Genomic DNA, 26,679 nt, shown 5'->3' on the forward strand with positions numbered 1-26,679 from the left:
AATCTTTTATATTTACTTTAAAAATGAAACACCCTTATTTAAATGGTGTTAATTTGAAGAAATTAATTATTTTATTAGGATGAGATTAAATTAAAAATATTTTATATTTTTAAATGGAAGAAGTATATAATGTCATTAGGGAATTTATTTTTTAGGAAGATATTGACAATAACAGATATAAGTACAAATATAAATACTTTTGAATCTAGTTATACTTGATTTAACCAACATCTACCTATATTTATGAAGTTATGAAATTATAATTTATAATATTGTTCATTTAGAGTTACACTGTGTTATTTTCAATATTCATCTTCTACATTTTTAATAGTTATTTTTAGTACTTAGTTTTATATCTTCTTTTTTTTCAATTGTCACTTTATATGTTTTCAATACTTATCTCTCATGGCTTTAATAGAGAAAAATACTTATTTATGATATAAAAATAATAACCATAAAATAAATTATTTTAAAAATATTTTAGTAAAATTAAAATCAAATTATGAAAATTAATAAGTTCTATTTATTTAAGAACGGCTAGAAAATTCATCAGACATATGTATGAGAACTAAATCTTGAATTTTTTTTATAAGTACAATATTTTCAATATCATAAAATAAATATTGGGAAAATTAGTAACTCAATATGTGAACTTTGATTTGATGCAACCAATGGCAATTTTTATGGTTATAACTATTTAAAATATTAGTCTCTATTTTTATAAATAAGTAAAAGATTTAAATTATTTTAATCTTTATTATTTTTAAAAATATTAAAAATTTTAGTAATTTGAAATATTAATCCCTAAAATTTAAGATAATTTTAATTTTTATAATTTTATTTTTTAAAATAAATGAATTAATATTTTAAATGGTTGAAATACAAGAAGTTAAAAGTATAATACAAGTATTAAAATTATTTACACCAAACCAAATGATTAATTTTTCATATTTATAACTTAAACATAAAATTATTTGTTTCAAAACACCTAAAGAATAAACATGCAATAGTGTCATAAAATTATATTTATTTCAATATTTGCAAAATCAACATCTTCCCGTTCTTTTTTTGATAACAAAATATCTACCCGTTCTTTCTCTTTATTTCCCAATTTTTCGAAACTAAATCAGAGAAAAATCCGACTTTTGGACAGTAAATTTGGCAAAGAGCTTGTGTTCTGGAATTCTGTGGTCATCTTTTGATTATATTGCGAGCGAATTGGGTTGCACTGACGGAGCAGTGCGAGTGGAAAAGATGTTCAACAATTCTGTGAGGCCAAAATCTCTTTTTCGAAATCCTCTATCTCTTGATGTAGTATTCACCTGACCTTGTTTCTTTTCTATTATTGATTATTGATAATGCGTTTTTGTTTCCTGGGAAAATTAAAAAACTTTTTAGTCCAAGTGGTTAGTCTGCAAATTTAGCCGTTGTCTCCGGCGAGCAAGAACCCCAACGCGGCCACTGTGTTGTTGCTATCGAAGCCTATCTGTTTTTTGCTTTTTTGTTTTTGTAAATTAAGACATGAGACCTACATCTTCTACTTTCATTTGTATCCTTAGATTCCTAATTTAATCAGAAGATATGATAAAGCTCTGAATTTGAGAGATATTTAGCTAATTTTTGGGGTAAGCTTTATTTATATATCTATTTTTTTCCCCAGCTGATCATGCAAACGATGGTTTTGAAACTTCATAATCTATAACACAAGCTTTATTGGAAACATTGATAGGCATGTATTGACATTAATGAAGGCTTTCGGTGTAGTTGCTGATGCACAGATTGCTGTAAGAGTAATAATTGGATTCTGTTTTCCATTTTCTGGGCGAGAAACTATCACTTGGCTCTAAAATATGGTGGAAGGTGTGGCACTTAGCACTCTGGCAACATGTGGAAAGAGCAGACCTTGTGGATCATTTGCACCTTGGGGGGCACGTTTAAAGCCATTTAAGAAATCCCAAACAACCTATATCTATGACCGACACTGGGTCTGGAATCAAAGTGTGCAGATGTTGTTCTTAGATCCCTATGCATCAAGGCCTAGGGATTTTAAGGTGGAAGCAGGATGGATGTTTAGAGGTGGGGAGCGAGATTCAGATGCAAGTGTAGAGCGCAGTGAAAGTGCTAATGAAAATATTTTGATCTTCTTTTTCCAACTTGACTTGGCCACTCGAGTACAGGTTTGGCCAGATTTAGTTTTTACTCTTTTACAAAATGCTTGATAGTATTATCTTCTGCTTTGGCAAATTTGTACCGAAACCTCATTCCTCATTTTCTTGAACTTATGAGTGGCAGTATGCTTTAAATATGGAGCAATATGACATTGCACAGGATCTGAGGAACAAGCTTACAGAGGTTAGACTGCTCAACTGCTAACCCGTTTTTGCATCACACCCTCGTCTCTGTGAGTTGAACTGTTTTCAAGTTGTTGAAATGGAAATTTTGTTGTCGAGGTTTCTGACAACAATTTTTTTTTCTTGTGTAAATGTACATCTTCATGTGATCTAAATTTAGTGTAAACAACTTTGGACTTGTATGTGTTGCTATATATAAGTCTTCAGGTTATTTAAATTTTCTTCAAGTGAAGCACTAAACAGCCTGCAGCTTACTTGATAAATATTATTTTTGGAAGGTTGAGGCAGAAATTGTTAAGCGGCAAGATGCTAAAAGGGGATTGTCTTCAAAAAGTGAAGCTCAAGATGCAGCTCTGCGGATAATATCTCTTCGGTGAGTATATCACATCTTGTTGACCTTCTAACTACATGGTCTCCATGATTAATTAGCTTCTTTAATTAATGTAATGTGCAACTGTGCAAATTTCTAGATCAATGATATTGATATGTTTCCTTCCAGGTCAGATCTCCAAGACGCAATCAAGAGTGAAGATTATGCCTTGGCTGCTGAATTACGTGATAAAATTTCAAAACTTGAAGCACAGACTCTGGAGGCATCAGCTAAAGCTTTAGTATATGAAAATGTGCAATATGCATTTCGTTTGGGGCAGAAAGTGAAGCATAGAATATTTGGTATATAGTTGTCACATGTCCCTTTGTGTATGATTGATTTCATCGGGTGCATTTTAAATCTGCAGTAGAGCATTGTGTTTTTAAGCTATGTCAGCATTTTTTTTTTTATGGCTGTACTCTGAATAGTTTAAATAGCATAACTGCGAAAGTGATGATTATGTTGAGAATTTGATATTTTGAGATTGCAAAAAGTGTTTAAGCACTTGGGAATCATCTTGTAAATTTTAATTATCAAAACCGCCTAGATCAGTTGGGCACCCCCGTAAACATGTAGCCACAGCATCTATCAGTTTGATTCTCTTTTCCCCTTTCAACTATTTAATTTCTCAATATATTTTTCAGGCTATCGAGCTGTGGTATGTGGAATGGATCCAGTATGCTGTGAATCAAGTTCATGGATGGAAACTGCTCAGATTAAGAAATTGTCTCGGGGTTCTAGTCAGCCATTTTATCAGGTTTGATTTATTGTATCAGTTGAATTGCAACAGATACTTCTATTTCTATTAGGATCAATTTAATTTTTATCCTTTGGTTGTGACCTTTATAAGCTGTTGATTCTTCTTGTATTTTCATCATTTCTTTATTCTCATTTGTTAGTGAACCTGCCTAAATAAGCAGTCAACAAAAGTATGAAGCACCAAACTTGTCGTCTAACAACTCCATATAATACATACGACGCCATAATGTGAAAGATGGCATTGTAAAAGAATTCAGAGTCAGTTGTAACATATATAGATGTTTATCAACTTCTTGATGGTTTCATTTACCATTTGGTGGAATGAAAGTGTGCTTCTTTAAATTGTTTATATGCTTATTAAGCAGATTTTATATATATATATATATATATATCCTTTAAATGGATCAATAGAAGAATGGATAGAGGGTTTTAAATCCTATAGAGTGGGGATATTTTCCATTTTTTCAATGGTGAGAAGCATATTTCCATTTTCCCCTTTCATTATTATTTAATAAATTCGTGTTTCTTAAGAGTTGTTTAGGTCTTTATTTTTCTGTCCAGGTTCTCGTTGATGTACGTGCTGATCCGAACATACTGGTGGCATATGGTACGTCAGCTACTTAATTCCCTTTGTATGCGTATATTAATTTTCTTTTTGGTAACATAAATTTTGATCTTTTTTTTGGTGTCTTTCCAACTAGCAAAGTAATTATTTTCTGTGTCTTATCTGCGCATTTCACTGCTATGCAGTTTATACCGTCATGAGTTGTATGTTCTTGTTTTCTTGTTGATAAAAATGACTTGCAGAATAATTCTCCATTTTTCTGCAGTTGCAGAAGAGAACCTGTTAGCCCCTGATAAACCAGACAAGGTTAGTGGATTTATACTTAGGCGTACCTTAGCAACACCATTAGTTTCATAACTTAATTGATTCTCTTAACTCTGTCCAGGGCAGTTTTGATCATCCCTATGTCTCTTTTCTCTTCTATGGGATGGATACAGCTGGCGATTTCATCCCCATCAAGCAACTCCGTGAGAAGTTCAATAGACCTCGACATGAAGTACCTCTGGATGATGAGAATGGAGGCGAAATGTAAATCAACAAATATATATGTAAAAGTTGTAGGAAGCCGTATCATTTACAAGCCATGAACTATGCAGCTTATCTTAAGATCCATACAAATGCATAGGGTTCACCCTAGTTTCTAAGTAAAAGCCTTACTTGTTCTGTGTCTCTTTTCTGTGATCATTCGATTGGCTTTGGAGGACATTCCCAGGGGTAAGTAAACAAGTATTTGTATGATTTATCTCAATATTTATGTGTAACAACTTAGTTAAAAGAAGTCTATTTTTTGCTTTCAATATCTCGAAAAAGATAATTTCTATTGTCCGTGAAGGATGTTTATACAAGGATGTCTACATGTTGATCGGATCATTCACATATATTTCAAGTAATTTTCATTTTTTTCTACCTTAATTATGGGCATGGTTACCCTAGGAATGAGGTTACTTGTGAAGTTAGTACATAGTCACCATTGATCACTAATCAGTATATTAGTGTGATCGTTTCTTACCATGTCTAACCTTTTAACCATAATTCCATGAATCTTTGGAGAACTTGTGAACTACCCCCTCTGATTCTATTTATAGAGTAAAGAAAAAAAAATTTTTTAGTCTCATTTATAAGTCACATCATTAAATTTTTATCATAAATTTTTTTTGTTTACACTCTATCAAATATTGAAGAAAGAAAATGTTATTGAAGTGTGTATATTTAATAGGGGTAAAGTTAAGAATTTATTAAATTTTAAAATAAAGTTAATGAGTTTTAAAGTTTTTTTTAATACTGATGAAATATATTAAAAATAATTTATAAATAAGATTAAGGAATGTAAACCATCCTTCAAGTTCTTACTAAATTATCGGTTGTTGGTCTTTTTTAAAGAATTCATAAAGGAAATGAGAAATCAGTGTCAAATGGTGGTGATCAGTCTGAAGATAAGCATGATGATGTTAATAAAAAGTTGTTTCTCTGACACAAACTGTGATAACATCGATGTTTCCAGGAGTATCGTGTAATAGGAGTCAAAGACGATGATTTATTTTTGGGAGCAAAGCAAACATTATAAACTTGAAAGAACACTCATGCAGTTATTAAACGAAATCTTTGGATTAACAATATATGCAAATATTTGATTGTTGATTGAACATAATATTATCGTGTAATTTATATAGCTGATTTTACCTAATAAAACAAAACTTGTTCTTGTTGTTGGACAAAAGTTAAAGATGATGATTATTCCAAAGGCAATGGTAAAAATTATACAAAATGTCTAAGAACACCAAAAAAAAAAAATCAATTTGACAAGAATTTGGTGTTCGCCATAATTATAGTCATGTGATCAAACTAGTTATAAATATAAAAGATAAAATAAGTTATTTTATTCATGACGAAAAACACACCTTATTTAAACTTGGTATAATATATAGGAATTTACATGATTCCACAAGTAAATGTGACAAGAGTGCATTAAATATAAAGGTGAATGATAAATAAATTTCATCAAAATTGAAGAATGACAAATAAGTCCTACAAAATGGGATAATTATTTTGAAGCCTCTAAGGACTAGTTTGACATAATTGTTTTTGCAAAATCTTTTTTGACCCTTAGCAAAATAATAAAAAGCATATAACTGTTAAAACCTAAACTAAAATTATTAATAATATAAATAAAATTATTAATATAAAAAGCATAGTATTTTTTTATTTCAAAGAAGCCTCGTTAATTTATTTAGTTATATAATAATAAATATGTTTCTTATATTAATAACTTTAACTCAGTGACCAATAACTTTAATTTAAGTATTAACAATACAGTTGATTATAAGTTAAATTTAGTTAAGATATAACAACTATATTTTTTATATTAACACTTTACATTTATTATTAACAACTATATTATATACACACACATTATCATTCTCATCCTAAAATTTTGAAAATTATCATATCCAGCATATCATGTTTTACTGTATTTGATACACATACCCATATTAGTGCCACACACAAATGATTTATCTAATAATTTAATTAATTAATGTTACTTTTAAAAATTAAAAGCACATTAAATCCAAAGCACAAAAAAATTTAAAACAACACGCCTACCAAGTAGTAATGGAGGAAGAGAGACATGAAGGGGAGAAAACAAGTCATCCTACTCGGTGTGAGTTTTCTCTTCTTCTTTTTTTTGACTAAAAAGGGCATCATATCTCAAAAAAAACAAAAGATTACATTAAAGAAGTGATACTTATTACTAGGACTCTTTCATCATCTATGAGAGTGTTTGGTTGGAGGGAAGGAAAGGGAAAAAGTTTGGTCCCCTCCCTTTGTTTGATTTGAAAAATTAGAAGGGAGGGGAGGGGAGATTTTTAGTGTTGTCCCCTCCCTTTGTTTGGTCTAAAAAATTGGAAGGTTCAAAGGAGAGATTTTTTAAAATCTTAAAATTTTTCCTCCTCTCCCTTCCAAATTGGGGGGATTAGGAGAGGAGTAAAATTTTCTATACCTTAACCAATATTTTCTCAGTGATAAGTTTAAAAAATGCATATATACCTCTCTAGTATATCAACACTAATATGAGGGTAAAATTATTTATATATAATTATTTTTCCTCCCCTCTCTTCCTGAACTAAACAAAATAACATCAAATTATTCACTTCCCTCCCCTCAAACCAAACACACTCTAAAGTGGAGGCTTGATCAAAGGCCCATTTTTATGGAGGGGTGGAATTTTCCCAATATAGCCCTCCCATATTTTAAATTTTTTTTCAATTTTGTACCTGCACTTTTTAAATCTGATTTTTTTTTCCGGCAAATGAAATCCATTTTTTCATGTAAATTAATTTTCCAAACACCAATAATACGCTTTCTAAATACGTAATCAAACATGTATATATATCTATAATATATAACTTATATCTATGACCTATAAATTTATAAATAGTAAACTCTGTAAAAAAGCTTCTTTTTTATATCTAATATTTTCTTTTTATCATTTTTTGTTTACTTTAATTTTGTTAAACTTACATACTCCTTCCGATCATATTTATAAGTTATTTTTATTAACATCATCAATATTAATATAACAAAAGTATAAAAAAATAAAAGTAAGTAAAATTTTAAACATACCCCTCAAATAAAAAGCAAAGAACTTGTTTGGCAATTTATTTTGAGAACGGTTTTCTATTTTCTAGAACAAAAATAAAAAAAATCTATTTAAAAATGTGTTTTTAAAAAATGTTTTGGAGGACAAAAAAAATTAAATATTGTTTTGGAGAATATAAAAATAAAAATATTTTTTAAATATTCTGAAATTATTATCCTAGAAAAAAATATATAAAAAATACCTATTTTTATTATTTTCTTATTCTCAAAATATATTTTATAAAATATCAGTTTTCATAACAATAAATAAAAATGATTCCAAACAAGCTCAAAAAGAAAATACAAACCATATAATTTTTGCTTTTTTTCTCTCTCTTATTTTTTAAGAATAGTTTAAAATTTTTAATTTAAAATAAAATAATTTCATCGGCCAATAGCTTATAAAATAAATTAGATTGTAGTTTTTAAAAACGCCTAACATACAGGAATGGAGCGAGTAATTATCAAATTAACTAATGATATGCAACTTTTGGCCTTTATTTATTATTTTGATCAGATTTGGGATTGGGAAAGGCTGAATGAATTATTATATTTATTATCTTTGGTCTCTCTCATCGAATTGGGGCTGGTTCATGCTCGTCAGCTGAGGTGTGGGGAATTCTTTATTATCTTTGGTCTCTCTCATCGAATTGGGGCTGGTTCATGCTCGTCAGCTGAGGTGTGGGGAATTCTTTGGGGTTTGAAGATGACGTGGGACAAGGTTTTGAGAGTGACTGCTATGAGATTGTAGTTTTCTGGAAAAAGACTGGCAGATTGATACTCATCAATGTAATCGTAGTGCGGACGAAGTCGCCGACGGATATGCTTCATTTGCCGCAAGCATGATGACTGATACAGTGATTTTTGCATTCCCTCCTCAGTTCCGGAGAAGTGAAAGTGGAAGTAAAATCGTAGAATTTAGGTGTTTGGTACATTGGAACCCAGCTTCATGGCAATCAAAATCGATGGATTTTCATTTTTCTTTCGCCTCCACCTCTACTTATGCTTTCACCTTGTAAAAAACTCTTCCTTATTATCAAACTGGAGATTACATAATATTTGGGAGATTTTTTTTAGGGAGATAAAATGGAGTGGGATGATTAGAAGATATAGTCATTGTTTGTAAGTTTTTTTTTTTTTTAAAGAAGGATGGAATGGCAAGAAGGGTCTCTAAAGCCCTCATTTGCTATCCATAGTTTAATACTTTTTATCCTTTAAATTGGGGGTCAAAGATGGAGTTGTATAATATAATTATTTTATTTACAAAATTATTCCCAAACTTCTATCATAATAAAAAAAAATTTATCTGTCATTTTTATTCTTTAGTCATCTCTCTCATCTCCTGTTAGAGTTACACATGAGCAAGGTTGGGCCAAGCATCAACCCAACTCAGTGCCCAGCTCGTTGTGCACTTGGACATCAGGCTAGCCCAATTGGCCGAAAATATTTTTACAAGTATTTTTTGAAAAATATATAAAAAAGTTTTCCTTGACAAAAATATTATTATTATTATTATTATTTAAAATATATTCTTCATAAAACTAATATTAGAATCAAAAGTAATTTTTTAAAAGTTCAAATGAACAACAATTGCCATTTATTTTACATAATAATAAGTTAAAAATAAATTTTAAATTTTCAAAGAGATTTAAAAAATGTATGATAAAATATGTCTTAAAAGATCATAAAAATAATATAATTCATGATAATTTTAATAAAAAATAATTGCATAAAATAAATATTATTCACAAAAATTAAAAAAAAAAACTTGCACATGTTCAGACAAGGCAATGTCTGACCTCTGTCAATACTTGACCCCATGTGCCCAAATGCTTTTGGCAAGGCTAGGCTGATCAGGCATTTAGGCATAGTGCATAGCAATAATTAAAAGATCGGATGGTCAAATTGGTTCGACCATCGACCAAACTGGATTTTGGCTCGGTTAGCATGTAAAAATCATTTTGGAAGTTAAGTCAAATTGGGCCATTTTGGACCGACATTAGAACTAAGAATCAGGATTAAGCCTAGAATCAGATTCGGTTTTCAAAAATTTGACTCTTTAAAAAAATATTTTTTATCAAATTTTTTTTTTGAAAATGACAACTTTTGTTAATCATTTGATATTATATTTTATCGTGTGGCTTGTTAAGTCATGATAAACTTAAAATAATTAGTTTACTTTTAAGTTAAGTGACAATTTCATATTTATTTCTTATATTTAGATTATTATATACATATATAATTTTTTTAATTTAATTATTACGTCACCGGTTTGACCACTAGCCCAACCTGATTGAACCATGCGAATTGTGAATCGCTAACCTTTCTAATTCAATATCCAATCTAATTCTAAAAACATTGGTATATAGCCCTACCTCATGCCGTGTCTCTCTCGCTCTTGCCATCTCTCTCTATTGTACCTTTCAACACTATGACTTTATTGTGTTTTTGTCTTGTGTAACAAGAATGTTTTCTTAAATAACTTTATTACTTGCTTTCCTTTTTATTCTTAATTATTAGTATCTTGTTTAACCATTAATTTTATTATTATTATTTATTGAATGAATATTATAATTATTTAATTAGCATTATTATTTTTTTAAATTAGTCATATGGGTAATCGAAAGAAAAAAATTTTAAATCATTTCGTTTCATTCATTTTATAATAATTCTCAAGTGATGATGACATAAAACCGTTCCTTGCTATCATAAAACTCTCAAATAATAAAAAATTTTATTTTATTTCACTCCACTTCACTTCATTCCGTTTTATTTTATCAAGGATCGTTTCTTTTTATTCAATTATAAATTCCCAAACACACTCTTAGAGTTATGTAAGAACATTGCTCATTGTTCGATGGCAACTAAGTAGTATTTTTTCCGTGTTTTGTTTTGTTTTTTTTCTTTTCCCTATCAATCAAAATATATATATATATACATGCATATATTATCCATATATATATATATATATATATATATATACATGCATGCACTTCATTATCCAGAAACCAATGAGCGAGCCAACTTGTGGGTGGGTTGTGTGGACTAGCTCAATACAACCCATTTCTTACTAAATCCCAAATTATTCAACTCAATCAACCACTTTTTTGGCAAGTTAGGCCAATGACATAACCACATTACTAGCTCTAAAAACATGTGACAACGCTGGTAATACGGTCAACTTGCAATTTATGGGTTGGCCCACAATGAGTTACAAGGTCTAGCAAGATGGATTGGTATATGTGAGTTATAATTCTACCAACCTACACAATTCGTAATGGGTTGATGGGTCAACCCACTAGTAAAAACATATTTTTTATAATTTTTTAATTATAAATTTATCTCTTTTTATTATTTTTTATTGTAAAAAAATCGTTATTTTTTCTAAAAACTAACCATCCAAAAATAACAATAAAAATCCTTCTAATTAAGTCATGGTTATATCATTACTTAAATCTAAACTAATTTAATTTTCTGATCCTTTCATTATCTAATTTTTACACTTTACGCAAGTTTTTCTTTTGCATATACATAATTTCTTTTTTTGTTTGGTTTAGATTTTAGCATTCCTCAACCTTGAGAGAACAGAAATAACTATGTCTAATTGATTATTAAAAATGGTTGATAATTTTTAAATCCTACCTTTATTTAGGCAAAATAAAAATATAGCTTATCATTTGAAATATTCAACTTATATATGAGCGATGTGTTTTAATCGTTTTATGTCATGATTTAAACTTGAATTAAATAATGTAGAAGTCTCAATTATTTAGACTGCAATTCTATGTATGCTTGCTCTGAATACTTTACTTTAAACTCAATTTCATTCATTTATTTTCTGTCTATTTAAAAAAAAAAACTAATGTGGGTTCAAGTTATGTAATGCGAGCCAAAATTGCCTTATATTTAAATGAATCATTTTCTCCAATTCAACCTATCATTTTTTTGCGAGTTGGGCTCAACCGTGTTACCAACTCTAGAGATGTAACATAAATATTATATACTTTCTTTAAATATGATTTAGTCACCCAATTCTATTCTATGCTATGAAATTTCACATATATGTTGGAATAAAAAAAATGCAGCAGAAATTAATATATTTAATTTTCAATTGCAATGCATGTAGAGATCCCAGTTTCAAAATGCACACTCCTCTCATTTCACTCTATGCTAAACGACAAAATATTGTCCATTTTCTGTAAATATAGGTCAATTGAAGCAGTGATTAATGTTACTAATCAGACCATCCAGAAGAAGATTAGATTGGACAAAGTTGGTATTCAATTCAACAATACATCAATGAACTATGAATGCAGATAAACGACTAATTTCATGTCTACATTCTAGAACATAACCAAAAGGACAGGACAGAAAACTGAACCTGCCAAAAAAACGACCTATACCAGGAAGAAGAAAACCAGATACATCCATGAGCTCCTGCCTTCTCAGCAATTACACATAGGCCAAGTTTGAAACTCTAAAACAAGTATGAAATATAGATGTGGGATTGTAGTTTCCTTTACATTCTAGTCTGAATAATGACAGTTCTAAAAGGCAAAGTTGTGTGTTACAAAATTTGCATCACTTTTACTTTTCCGCAGCTTTCTGCTTCAACATGGCTATGAATTTGTCCCTCTCATCAGGAGACATTCCTTCTGCTGAACAATCTCCTACTCCCCATTCTGCGCCACGTATGCAGTACTTGTCCTGAATCTCTTGCCGATTCCTTCGCATTACGCTAATGTTAGTTACTAGCATTTGATTTGTCTTTTGAAATCAGTACTTTTTCACAGAAATAGCAAAAGGAAATTACTTTTCTTTGTTCAACTTGGATTGCTCTAGCAGCTTCTTCAGCAAAGGAGAAGACTTGAATCTTTCATCAAACTCAGCATATTTCTTCTGGTTTTCCTCTGTAAGTAAAGATAATTGTAGGTCCCATTTTAATTTAATCAGATTAAGCTTCACAAAATCACACAGCATATGGCTCACAATGTCACACCATAACTATAACACAGCTTAGTATCAAACCGTTTAGACGATTCAGAAAGTCAATTTGAGGAAGCTGAGGACCAGGAATAGATTCTATTCCTGAGAATCCTGACATGAGCCCTGCATGAGCTGTCATAAGAGCAAACGTTTCAGCCATTAATGAGGTTGTGTTTATATAACACAGCAAGAAAATGAAATACGTTACATTGGAAAAATTCTTAAATAAACGTACAAGCAAGTTGGTAGAAAAAGTCAGAAAAAGTGGGCATGGTATCTATTAAGCAAAAAATGGTAGAAAATTGTTTGAAAAGATTTGGATATGTACAGAGAAAAGGATGTGGGAGGCACCAATGACATGGAATAGATAGTCTTAAGCCTTGTGAAGAGAGGCGTAAGAAGACCAAAAAGAATACTAAGGAAAGTTATGGAACGAAATCTTTTGATTAACTATATATCTAAAGGCTTAGTCATTATGTCGTGTAATTTATGTAGTCGATCCTACTAAATGGAACAAGGCTTGTTATTGTAGACATTCAAGCAAGAGAACTTATCGCAGAACCTTATGAGGTTGAATAGTTCATGATTCACACAGTCATAGACCCCATATTAGAGCCATATATTTTTCATATGAGACTCATGTTTTATACCTTGCAATTATACATCTCACACCACCCGGGAGAGGAAGTGAGAGAGGGTGAAAGACAATGAAAGGCTACGAGATATGAGCTGTCAAAACTTAAAAAGAATCATCACATTGGAGAGCCCAACGTTTATGCACGTCACATATTAGAATCACATCAAAATGAACAAACCCAATTGCAAAGCATGATTCCAAGGTGAATACAATTAAATACATATCTCACATGAGTGTACCTAACAATAATTGGGAAAATAAAAACAACAAATGCAGAGATACAGAAAGAAAGAAGGCGAGAAGTATACCAGGTGGGGTTGAGCAGAGAAGGATAGCAATTGAAGCAGCAAGAGGGAGAGACTTGTGAAGAATTCCGCGAGAAGACGAAGAAGAACAATCAATAGGTCTTGTTCTGCGCATTCTAAGAAGAAAATTTTGAGGAGGGAGGGAGGGTTTTGGAGAAATGGAGAAGTTAGTGGTGGATGATGAAATCTGAAAGAAACAAGATAACGAAGAGGAACCCATGATTGGCCTCTCCCCTACCTCCTCTCCTTCTTCTTCTTCGTTCCTTCCTCTGATTCTCTTTTACGAAGGGAATCAAAAACTCAGGAGGAGATAAGGGAGAGCATAGACAAACGGCTCACACTTAGCCACTGAAATATGCCAACTAATGTCAGTGACTGAGTAACTCGGTACGCGTCCATTAAAATTCAAATAATCATAAATTATTTCCAACATAAATACCCCTTTTAATTAATTATTATATGTGCGCGTGTAGTTTAAGGTGATTTAGCAATGAATAATGCATGCTCTCATCAGAATCATATCCATATAAGTTCCACATAAAACCTTCCAATCAACATACAATATTGATTTACTCTCCTCACACAAATATATTTTAGCTTAGCCAAAAACGATAGAAGTTGGATGATGTATGATTTTATGAATCGCTACAATTAAGCTGGCTTATTGACGTGTCCCATCCGGAGATAATTGAAAGTCATTCACAGTTAGTTTAGGACAACCAATGGTAGGGGCGGCATTCAAAATAACCATAGTCGTTTTCTTTTTTTTTTTTCTTTATCCTTTTTTTTTTTTTGGTTAACACAAAAGGGTTAAAACTTAGATTATACTTCCTCCAATCTTGTTTGTGAAACAACTTCTAGAAATAATTTAGTACAAAAAATAAGATGTCTTATAATAATTAAACTATTTTTTTAATTTAACCTTTCTTGATTAGCTTTATGATATTTAATATAGTTGTATTATGTTTTAAAATCAAGAATAAAAAAAAAAGTTCATATTATTTTTTATGATATCAAGAGAACAAACTAACTTTTTTAAAAATGCATAAAATAATTGAAAATGTCATACAATAAAAATTAGAGAGAATATTATTTATAGAGCCAATTCAAGTGGGCCAAGCACAATTTAAGTTGACTTATTTAAATCAGGCTTAAATATTAAACATATAATAAAGCTCATATAATTAAATCTAACCCTAACACCTCAAGCTTTTAGGCTAGCCTGGATTCTCAAATTATTATTATTATTATTATTATTATTATTATTATTATTTTCTTTTTATATAATTTCATTACTTTTTAAAAAATTAATATTTTAATTTTTATCTTATTTTAATATTATTTTATTACTAATAAATAAAGAATTCAAGTATTTCAGCTAAATCCATAGGGGTTCGAGCTTATTCTAACAGCTCAAATATGCTTGAAATTTTTTTTTTTAAAAAAAAAACAAACCTTCTAAACCCCAAGCCTAACCTTAAAATTTTTTAGGTTTATATGAATGGCAAGTCAAATTTAACTCGAATTACTACCTCTAATTATTTAACTATAACTAACACAATATATAAAAAGTTCTATACATTTCTATGCAACCAGTGCAAGAGCTCCCTAAAAAGGCTTTAACAGTACATGACACTAGTAATTTTGCTTGATTCCAAGCTTAGTAAGCCAAGCAAACACACATCTTGCTTTCTCTATAATGTGAAAAAATACAATCATCAATCTTTATAATTTTAAAATTTTACTTTTAACCCCTATAATTTTTTTAATATTTTGTTTATTCCTCAAGTCTATAGTTTCAATGTTTTCAATTGTTTTCCTCCTATAAAGATTGAAAGAACTGAAAAAAAGCTATGAAAATTAAAAACAAAATTCAAATAAAACCATAAAGACTAATAATTATATTTTTCTCTATATAAATGCGTCTCACATTAATCACCCAATTGCCTCAATTGTCATTTCATATAACCTTTGTATACAACCTTTCTGATCCACCGCTGCTCTCCATAGTCCATACTTACCACCTTGGTAGAATCGCTTTCCACCGTAAGTTTGGCAAGGTGCACCGTCTTTAGCGCCCCCCACCCCCCCTTCTTTTTTCCCTCAACGATAGTATATTTAACGAGCAAAACCAACCATATCTAGTTAGAGGGGGGGACAACCAAGCAAAACCACAATTATGATCACTCAAAGCAACATACGAAAAATTGCACCCAAAAGAAAAAGAAAAAAGCAACATATGAAAAAACCAAGCATGGGCACATGAGTATTTATTTTCCCTTTTGATAGTTGAGCATAAAAAAACTATTCATCTATTCGGAACCTCAAATAATTTTTCAACATTATGAACACTTTTGTTTCCAGGATCTATGTGTAAAACTCGTCCCCTGGGAAAACTAGACTTCAGTACTATCCCTCTTCATTTACAATTAGAGTTTCATTCCTCAAGCATGGTCTTGGCAGCATCTATCAGTATTGGTCTAAATTCATTGGGAGCTCGACCGAGCACTGTGTATCCTTCCTTGTCCTGAGCATCTACATCTGCTCCATGTCTTATCAGGAGGAGAGCAACCTGGAAAACAACCCCAAATCATATGATTAAACATTTAAACCCTTGAAATTGTGAGACTTCAACCAATCCACTCTATCTATAGGCTCCTAGCTCAAGATGAATACACATGCCAATAACATGAACCACGTCAAAGGACTGGAGTGACTGAGTTAGGATGTATGAAAAATGATACATGTGACAATTTTCTTGAAGATTAAGAGAGGATTATGCATTATTGATAATGATCAAATCTAATTGGCAGAATCTTCACAAGCATCTGAGGATCTGAAACCAAATTCTTGCTTGGAGAAGATTATGGTCAACAGGATTACCGGTCATACCAGTACATAAACTAATTGCAATGAGTTGTTGAAGCTTCTGATACAATCTTTTTATAACATGAATTAGTTCATCTAATGTACTCTACGCTAGTTCAGAGCTATATCCCATTAAAAGGAAGGGGAATGGGAATCGGAAGAGGAATACGGAATACCTAAAACAAGTATTGTTCTGAAAAACAAACTCCAGATAACTTTTACTACTTCCAGTACTCATGATTAAATTACGTCACAAGCATAACTCTTTGTTTTGGCAAATCACCGCATTCATTAGTGGAGTTTGACCACTAATGAATGCTGTAAAAGGAAGGGGAGGGGGAATCGGAAGAGGAACACGGAATACCTAAAACAAGTATTATTCTGAAAAACAAATTCCAGATAACTTTTACTACTTCCAGTACTCATGATTAAATTACGTCACGAGCATACCTCTTTGTTTTGGCAAATCACAGCATTCATTAGTGGAGTTTGACCAGCTCTATCAGCAGCATCAACCTCTGCACCTTCCTCAATTAAAAGTTCACACAGTTCAGAATTCCCGGTGCTCGCTGCCCGATGTAAGGGGGTGCTTCCAACCTGATCACAGTTAAGCCATGTAAATAGTCACTTATATGAGTGGTCCGAGACAATATGCTTATAGAAAGGGGGGGAAAATATTAAAAATCCAAAAGTATATCAAGGCTTTCATTCTCATAACCTTGTCCTTAGCATTGATCTTTGCACCGTGAGAGATGAGAATTTCAGCAATCTTCAGCCAACCTTTGCTGGCAGCATAGTGAAGAGCAGTTCGGCCCCCATTATTTTGCAAATTAACATCAGCTCCTGTTGAAAAACAATTGAAATAATTTAAACATATCTTCTACTTTGTAAATGAAATATGTTGAGAAAAACCCAGGATAAGTCTTACACGGTTAATGAAACCGTCTAAGAGATATTTAGAAGATAGGAAATTTCGGTAATCAAGAAAATAATTATTCTAGTTAATATAACGAGTGATTTAAAATGAACCCACCAAAAGTCTCTCTAACATAGCAAGAGCAGTCACATGAACCATTCCAAATTTGCCAATAATAAAATATGAAGCTTGAAAGAAGGAATTTCAAACATTTATGAGAATACGGACCTTTATCCAACAATGTTTCTACTATTTCCAAATTCCCAATGCTAGCCGCAGAATGAATCGGAGCCCACCCTTCTTCATCGGCACTATTTATCACTTTTGCGGATCCCTCAGCAGATGCGAGGATTTTCACCATCTGATTTCATATCAAAACAACCCCAAAAAAGAAAAAAAGATAAGCTAAGATTGCTGGAAATAATCACCAATAAAAACAAGGATCTAGGGCTGCTTCGAAGCCGACAGCCACAAGGACTCAATTTCTCAAAGGGAAACCAGACCCTTGCCAATATGGTTCAGTAACAGTAATTCCACCCAAATTTTCAAGGAAATAACGAAGAGAGGAATCGGATAATCGAGAAATACGAAGAAACAAAGACCTGAGAGTGACCAGAGGAAGCAGCGACGTGAAGAAGGGAACGTTCATCCTCATTTCGGAGAACGAGAGCATTGGAGAGATTCACCGGAGAGAGAAGTTGGAAGGTTGAGACGTCGCCGTTCTCGGCGGCTTTGAAAAGGTCTGATGCTTTGACTACTTGTTGCTGCTCTGGTTTCGGAGGATCCACTTCCATGTCCATTCGTCACTATCTGTTACCTCTGGGTTTTAGACTTTCGAAGATTTAAGGCCTTGACGAAATCAGGTTTCTCTTTCGGGGCAAAACCGAAATTCTACTTTTAAAAAAATTTAAAAAGAAATTAAAAAGATATTTCAGTGATTTTTTTTAATAATATAAATTTAATTATGAATTAATTTTTAAAAAACCACTTAATAACCTATATGAGGCAGTGTAAAATAAATTATGAATATAAGAAATGAAACATCCAAGGCCTCTTGTTTAATTTTAAGTAGGGCTGCACAAAGGACTGGACGGCACTGGACTTCACCCTAACCCGAAGTCCGGTCTCTTTCATGAAAAAGACTGGGTTAGGCAACCCGTAGTCCAGTCTTGTCCAGTGATAACCCGAAGATTAACAGGACCGGACTTGGTCCATAGGACTGGGAGACTGGTCCTGTCAGTCCAGTACTCACTTAGCTTTTTTTCCCTCTTTTTATTCTATGAGAGGCAATAATCCATTCCAACATAATAAACTCAATTAAGATAGTAAAAATACTTATAATAATAATAAATCCATAATAATTTCTAACAATAAGAAAAAAAAAATATTTTTGTTATAGTCTAAATTATTTAAATTTATAAACTTTAATAAAAACAGTACTCAAAAAATTCAACAACACTATATTACAATAACAATTTAGAAACAAACTTAATAAATCTTTATGCAATCATCTCCTTAGCATCAATTACACTTTAAACATTTGTCAAAATAAATTAATTATAATTATAATAAAAAAAATTAATAGGACTGGACTGGACCAAGTGGTCCGGATGCCTGGTCTCTTGTCCAGTCCAACCCGAAAAAATAGTCTGGTCTTTTTAGTCCTTTTGGTCCTGAAGGACCAGTGACTATACAGACCGAACAAGACTGAGACCATCTCGGGTTGGACTGGACCAGACAGGACTGGGAGACTTTTGCACAGCCCTAATTTTAAGCCAAAGAATGTTAGTTGGCCAGACTGGGCTACAGCCTACAAGTGGCTATACATTTTTTGACTATCTTCCATTTTTCTTCTTCATCATGCATCTTTTTCGAACGTCGAACCTCCATCATCTTCTCTGACCACGTGCCATCAAACCTCCATCATCTTTACAAGAGGAAAATGCAGAATGCAAAATCACTACAGTCTGATCAAACCCACTATGATATGAAGGCTATAAAGTGAAAGAGGCTACAAACCTTAAACGGAGATGTCTTAAATCATCCAAGGCCTTGCCAGAGAACAGATGAACAGCAAAGATTTTGCGAAGCTAACACATGGTGTCATCCACCAGCTCCAGCGTGTGCCGCACATACCTGCCGTTATCCATTCCCAACTTGCTCCCATCTTTGCAGGCCAAGCTCACCGCCATCATCTCGTCAAACTTCACATCCAATCAAAACTCAGGCTCTTAATTTGTAAAAAGGGAAGAAGGGAGGGAAGGGAGTAAAATGAAAGGGAGAATGACAGATAAGACCAAGGGAACCAATTAATTTAAATTAAATCTTAAAGTGTCAATCTTTAAGAATTTGTAAGATTGGCCCTCAATTTTACATTTTTATTGTAATAAATTTGTAATTTGTGTTTTAAATTTTACCCTATTAAGAAATTAATTAGGCTTCTAATTACAATTAAATTGGGCCTAAATTATGCACGGGTTGTTAATTAAGGTCCAGAAATAGGTTTGAGTTAGATTGGGCCAATAGATTTGGGCTTATGTGGGAATTGCCTGCCTTGCCATTGTTTGCCTGCAAACGAACCTAACAAAGGGCTCAACTGCTTGTGGATGTGAACAAGCCTTCCTTGCTATTGTTTATCGGCGAACAAGCCTAACAAAGGGCTCAACAGCTCACGAATGTGACTAGAGGAGCTGGACTCGTTTTAAGTAAGGTTGTCCTCACATGGGCATGATTTTTGAAGGGACAATTACGCGCGGACGAATGCTAATATAATGGTCCATGTTCTGGAGCATGGATTTTGTTATGCTAAGGCATGGATTCTTGGAGCCTTGGAGATGCTTTGAGCTTGGAGATCACTTGGGGTAAGTTTCTAGTCTCCCCCTCTCTTATTCTAGTTTTCTCTTGGATTTGAGGATGCTTTTCTATTAGGGGTTCCATAGGAGTTTAGAATTCAAATTTATGATGATTGTATCTTGTTGCTGAGGTTGATAGAAGTGTAATATATTTACTAAAACATTATTTTGGGGATGAAATCCGAATTTATTGATTATGAGCAAAACCCTAGACTGTTACAATTAAGATTTTGTTAAATCTAAATTTCAAAGATGATTTTGGAGTGATTAGAAGTTTATTTAGTATATAAACATGTTTATGAGGTTGTGGAATGATGATTTGAGGCTTGTGATTGAATTTTTAATTTTTAGGTATTTTTTTGTGAAAATTTAAGGAATAGAAGGGGAATTTTGATAATAGAAAATGGATTGAAGTATTTATTATGGTCTATTTGATTGATGTTAAACGAGGAGTTAGAATTTTGATTATGGGTACTAATCCTAGAGTAGTGTAAATGATGGACTTAGAAATTGAAGTGATATTCTTTAACTCCATGTTTGGAGTTGTTTATTGGTTTCAAAAATTAAAACTAATATTTCATAATGCTATTTAATGTGTAGATTGTACTATTGTTGGAGTTTATGGTGGAAGGGAAATTGTAAAGGGTAATTTGTTGATAAAGCCATGAGGTAACCTCCACTAATTTGTTAATGTATGTGCTTTGTGAATAATTATGTTTGATTTTGCTGAAACGATTTATTGTTTGGAAAAAATATGTTTGGAATTGTGCATTATAAGTTGAAAATGATTTTTGCCAACCAGAATGAAAATTTGTATATGACTATGTTTGGCATGAAATGCTATGCTTGAAAAACATGAATGATAACTCAAAATTATATATGTTTGGAAATATGAATTTGCTTTTTCAAGTGTATTATTGTTACACAATCTGTATGGGTTGCATAAAATGGTATTGGGAGCCTTGTATTTAGGAGTATTTAGTATTGTTCGGATTGTCACATGGTAAGTTCTCATCTAATCCAAGAGTGGCCCATATAGCTTGGGCTAATTTACCTTTAGTTGGGGTGAGCTAAGTGTTGGGTATGGAGAAAGGAGGAAATAAGGTGATGTATGTATGTATGTATGTATGTATTTGGTTGTTTAGTTTTTATTGTCTGAAAAAAATATCTTGTATGTCCACTTAGCAATTACATGATCAATTGCATTTCATACATTATAGCATATTGGTACTGGTTATTAGGTCATTTATATCTCATTCCTTGTAGTTAACATTTGTATAGAGTAGGTCCAATCAAAGAAGCACCAAGGCTTAGATTAGCGTGTGAAACACTAATCCTTCTTGTTTTGCTTCTTTGGATTAATAATGTATATTTGCCAACCTAGAGAAATTTTGGAATACTATTGAGCATGTAGACTCTAAATGTAGATAGAATTCACATGTGGTGTTCATGAGAATTATCTCTGACCCTCATGGCTATAGATGATTACCTAGAATATTCTATTATATCTTAAAATTGTTATTTTTTATTTAAATATAATTATAAAATTATATTGGGCGACTGTAATTCAACTATAGTTTTATTCTACTTATACAAGGACACAATTTGCCATATGATGTTTGAAGTAGATGGGTTGTGATCAAGTTGTTCACCCTAGAGTGGACTCTGGTCAAGTTATGTTCACACTTTGAGAAAAGTGATGTTTAGGCTCACTCTTGGTATTGATTGTTAAGTTTATGTTTGGAAAGTATGTTGTCTAATCAGAGTCCAGTGTTATTGTTTTGGATGGACACTTGAATCACTTTGTTAACTATTTGAGAGATTAATATGACATTTTGAATCAAACTACCCTTGAGAACAATTCTTTACTTGTGTTTATGATTTTTAATAAAATGGTGGATTTAAAATATTTATTTTCAATAGGAACCTATTTGGTACATTTTATTCAACTTAGTATATATTTGTTAAATTTATTTGCTTCCTATATTACAGGTCTATTCACTATGTTTAAGTTTTTCTACTATGATAGATCCTTTGCTATCATGATAGTCCAATTTGACAAAATGTTCTATTGTACAAAATGCTCTTTCTATTATGGTAAATTTTGTGAAAATGATTTTAATTAATTACCATGATGAGATTTAAAAATAATATCTAAAATTTCTTCTACCATGATAAATAATTATTTGCCATGATAATTTTTTTGAAAAAAAATAGATGTTTAATGGTTAATGTTTAATTACTTAATCATATTTTAGTAAATAATTGGTGTAATTTTGAGAGTGTTACAAGACTCACACATCGTGACAAATAGGACTTGACCATGACATTTAGTATTAATTTGTCCTTTAACTCTTTCTTCAAGAACCTTGGTATCCTAAAGTCTTACTAATAAATATTATTAAAATATTAAGTATTTTAATATTTATTAATTAAATATTATTATTTATAAATATTCGTACAAAATTCATAAATTATTGTTGAATATTAATAACTCAAACAAATTTTTCAAAAATTTATAGATGAATTATAAATTGTGTAAAGATTTTTAAATAATAAAAAAATATTTAAATTCCTTAAATGTTTTAGGTCCTTTTTTGTGATTTTTTTGTCAATTAACAGTCTTCCTCCAAAATCTTTGCACCACCCAAATTTAATATTTAGGTATTTTATAAATTTATACTCCCTTTGTTCAAAAATATAAGGTATTTTTTGAGGAGTTGAATATTTAAAATGTAAGGCATTTTTTATCTTTCGAGATGTAATCATTGCCTTTTTTTCAAAAGTACCTCTATTGATAGTGACTTTGTATTTATTGTAGGATATTTAATACGAGTATATATAAAAATATAGGGTTAGTTTGAAAGTGATAACTACTTTATTGAGATGTGAGATTCGATTAAAAATATCTTATATTTTTAAACGGAGGGAATGAACACCTAAAGTTAGCAATCCATTCATCTTGATTAGTTCAAATTACTCTTGATATATTATAATTACTATATTTTAGCCTATTCAAAAAGTTTAGTAAAAGGTACTTCAATTCTAAATATTCATTAATTTGATCGTTACTTGAATAATAAATTACAGAAAATGGTATAGAACATTTAAGAGATTTAATCAACATTAATTTTCTTATAAGGTCATTGTATGTAATTTATTTGTGAATAGTAGTATTATTATTTACAAATCTTCATACATAATTTACAATTCATTGATAAATTTTTGAAAAAAATAATTTGAACTGTTAAAATTTTAAAAATAATTTATGATTTTTTCATGAATATTTATAAATAATAATATTTAAATTATTGAATATTCAAATATTTAGTATTTTAACAATATTAATTAATTTTATTTTAACAAACCTTCAAGGACAAATTAGCATCAATAGACATAATCAAAGTTTTACTTTTCACTATGCGTGAGCTTCACACACATGCCACATCAGCAAAAAATGTCAAAATTAATGGATGACTAATGTTTTGATCTTATAAAAATAATTCAAGAAAAAAATTATCTCGTTTATCAATATAGGCTACCTGTTGTTCCTCAAAAAAACAATCATGGGTGAAAATCTTATATGCATCTTCCTTAAAAATTTTCAACATGAAGCTTTTAATCATCTTAGACTCTAAAAGTTTTAGATTCAATTATAGTTGTCTCATAATTCATTGTGTCTGTATTAAAATTCTTGCATGCATGCATCATCCTTGAAAAATTTTACTTCATTGTTAGTGTAAGACACCTCTAACCATCTTATTAGAATCATGAAAAGTGGTTAAGTTATCGATTTGTTTTTCCAAAAATAATATACTTTCAATTTTACCCATATTTAAATAAAAATTTTAAATTTATATTGCATTATATTTCACAATTAGTGAGCTTAAATAAATATCATATTAGAAAAATGTAATTAATACCCCACCAAATGCTTTATCCTAATGACAACCCATTTCTTCTAAAAGATGCCTTATAATAGAGGGTTAATCAGCATTTTGAACCCTAAAGTATTATGCGAAAAATGCCTTAGACTCTAAACTCCTAAATATACAAAATGCACTCTAAACTTATAAATTCATAGCAAATTACCTCCTATCGTTAATTTATACATAATGCTGTCACTGTTCACTTAGTGGGGTTCAATCAAAATGCTGATGTGTTAGTCCCTTACTAATGTATTATTTGTTAATAAGTACCATAAATCCTAAACTATTACATGAGTAGCATTCTAGACCCTGAACTTTGAAATTTAGAGAAAATTATCCCTACTATTTATGTATAAAATATTGACTATTATATAAACTAAATTAGCCTCAACGTGGTTTGCCTTGGTAAATACATCGTTAACTGTGGTGAACAACCCAAAATTGTGTGAAATGGCCTTTTTTACCTTGTTTTTTTCAATATTATTCAAACGATTGGTATCACATAATTCCATATACTTTACATAATTTAGTTTTATTTTCAATAATGTTTATTTATTTGATAATGAAAATTTGAAATCTCATTTGAAAAGAAGTTTAAATATTAGAGGATTTTAATTAACCGGTTAATTTGGGTTTGAAATCTGCTGATGAAATTATTGACTTTCGCATCCATTATCTAAAAAATCTTCTGATACTCAAAGGTTTTCCAAATAAGAGCCCAAGTTTTCACTATTAAATAAATGTTATTTAAAATAAGACTAAAACAAAGTTATAAAGTACATGTAAGCATGTCACGCCAATCATTTGAAAAATAATACAAAAAAGGGGGCTAAAAATGTTGGCCCTGTTTGAAATTGCTTTTATTTTATTGTTATAAGAATTGATGTTTTGTAAAAAACATGTTTTGAAAACAAAAAAATGATGAAAATATGTGCTTTTCTCATTCTTTCTTGTTCTTTAGAACAATAATCTCATAATATTTAAAAGATATTTTTGTTTTTCTATTCTCCAAAACAATATTGTGTTTTTTTAATTTTTCAAAACACTTTTTAAAAACACATTATCAAATAGATTTTTTTATTTTTTGTTCTAGAGAATATAAAACTGTTTTCAAAACATATTACCAAACAAGACTGTCATTTCACAAAATTATGGATCGTTCACCACGGTGGACCATATTTAGGCTAACTTGATCTACATAATAGTCAACATTCTACACATAAATGGTGAGGATAATTTGCTTTGAATTTCAAAGTTTAAAGTCCAGGATACTACTCACATAATAGTTTAAGGTCTGTAATGCTCATTAACAAATAACACATCAGCAAGAAACTGCCACATCAATATTTTGATTAGGCCCCACTAAGAAAATAGTAACGACATTAAATATAAGTTAACGATGGGGGTAATTTGCTATGAATTTAAAAGTTTAGAGTCCATTTTACACATTTTAGGAGTTCAAGGTCTAGAGCGCTTTTCGCGTAATACTTTAGGAACCAGAATGCTCATTAACCCTATAATAAATATTAAAAACTATATTTTTTAATTATACCCCCATTACATATTCTATATAAGTGTCTTAATCATGATAATTGAAATTCTAATATTTTATTTTTTAAAAAAGAAGAGTTTATAAATGAAATAGGAGGATGGTGGAAAAAACAATCATAAAAATTACCTAATGCTATATCAATGACAGACCTCGAAAATTAGATAATGGGAGCAAAATTTTTACTCAAAATAAATATTAATTATTTTTTAATTATAATTTTAAATAATTATTAAGTTAAATTGGAAGTAAAAAATTGGTTAAATAATTACTAAAGAATAAAATATAGGGAGAATTTCATTCTAGGATCATGGTGGGCACATATTTTTCAATCATACCCAAATATTTCTAAAATTATACTGCAGGTTTTGAAGACTCACATGAAATTAAGTTTCAAAGTGAAATGACATTATTACCCTAATGTTTGAACAAAAGTAAAAAACATGTAAGAGAAGTCATATTTGCAAGTAACATTATAGATTTGACAAGCAATGTTAAAAATTTATAAGTGATATTACATTCTACAAGAGATGTTAGTTGCACAAATAATATTTTAGATTACAAGTCACGTTACCATTTTTATAAGTAACATTAGTAAAATAACAAAACAAGTTACAATTTTTATAAATAACATTGTTATAATAATTTACAAAAAAATACTGCTATAGTAATAAGTTAAGTTATGATTTTTATATGTAATATTACAAGAATAATAAAAAATTATGTTTATACTATTAATGTTATTTATAAAACCCGTAACTTAACTTGTTATTCTATTAATATTATTTGTAAAAATTATAAGTTGACTTGTTATATCAATAATACTAATTATAATTGAAGAGCATTTTGGTCAGTTAACCAAGAAAATTTATTTCATTTAAGTACTTTGAGCCTACAGTAAAATTTTAATCTTTTTTAAAAAATATTAAAATGTTTTTTAATATGATCTCGATGCC

General features: G+C 30.5%; 3 protein-coding genes across 9 annotated transcripts; 1 reads left to right on the forward strand and 2 right to left on the reverse strand.

The window, feature by feature from the left end:
• The first annotated feature begins 1,112 nt into the window (after positions 1 to 1,112).
• Positions 1,113 to 4,842, forward strand: LOC129322638 (clp protease adapter protein ClpF, chloroplastic-like). Of its 7 annotated transcripts, none has more exons than XM_054968932.1 (9): positions 1,113 to 1,269; positions 1,730 to 2,177; positions 2,293 to 2,352; positions 2,630 to 2,724; positions 2,851 to 3,023; positions 3,366 to 3,478; positions 4,042 to 4,087; positions 4,311 to 4,351; positions 4,431 to 4,842. In XM_054968932.1, exons 2-9 carry the CDS (start codon positions 1,851 to 1,853, stop codon positions 4,575 to 4,577), a joined length of 1,002 nt encoding a protein of 333 aa, XP_054824907.1. In that variant the 5' UTR covers positions 1,113 to 1,269; positions 1,730 to 1,850; the 3' UTR covers positions 4,578 to 4,842. The 7 variants fall into 7 exon arrangements, with proteins under 7 accessions (XP_054824907.1, XP_054824906.1, XP_054824912.1 ...); XM_054968931.1 differs by having other exon boundaries at positions 1,765 to 2,177; XM_054968937.1 differs by having other exon boundaries at positions 1,765 to 2,177; positions 4,022 to 4,087; positions 4,431 to 4,570.
• A 7,064-nt stretch (positions 4,843 to 11,906) lies between these two features.
• LOC129323194 (uncharacterized) lies at positions 11,907 to 13,971 on the reverse strand. Its single transcript, XM_054969794.1, has 4 exons — positions 13,613 to 13,971; positions 12,710 to 12,799; positions 12,495 to 12,591; positions 11,907 to 12,407 (listed from the first exon to the last, which is right to left on the reverse strand). The coding sequence occupies exons 1-4, from the start codon at positions 13,827 to 13,829 to the stop codon at positions 12,269 to 12,271; spliced, it is 543 nt and encodes a 180-aa protein (XP_054825769.1). The 5' UTR covers positions 13,830 to 13,971; the 3' UTR covers positions 11,907 to 12,268.
• A 1,859-nt stretch (positions 13,972 to 15,830) lies between these two features.
• Positions 15,831 to 18,202, reverse strand: LOC129284326 (uncharacterized). Its single transcript, XM_054919752.1, has 5 exons — positions 17,996 to 18,202; positions 17,622 to 17,754; positions 17,196 to 17,320; positions 16,928 to 17,074; positions 15,831 to 16,181 (listed from the first exon to the last, which is right to left on the reverse strand). The coding sequence occupies exons 1-5, from the start codon at positions 18,191 to 18,193 to the stop codon at positions 16,047 to 16,049; spliced, it is 738 nt and encodes a 245-aa protein (XP_054775727.1). The 5' UTR covers positions 18,194 to 18,202; the 3' UTR covers positions 15,831 to 16,046.
• Positions 18,203 to 26,679: the final 8,477 nt, after the last annotated feature.

This window comes from Prosopis cineraria, unplaced genomic scaffold (genome assembly GCF_029017545.1).
Source record: "Prosopis cineraria cultivar Desert tree isolate PC_DT_omini unplaced genomic scaffold, ASM2901754v1 PC10, whole genome shotgun sequence".
Taxonomy (NCBI): Eukaryota; Viridiplantae; Streptophyta; class Magnoliopsida; order Fabales; family Fabaceae; genus Prosopis; species Prosopis cineraria.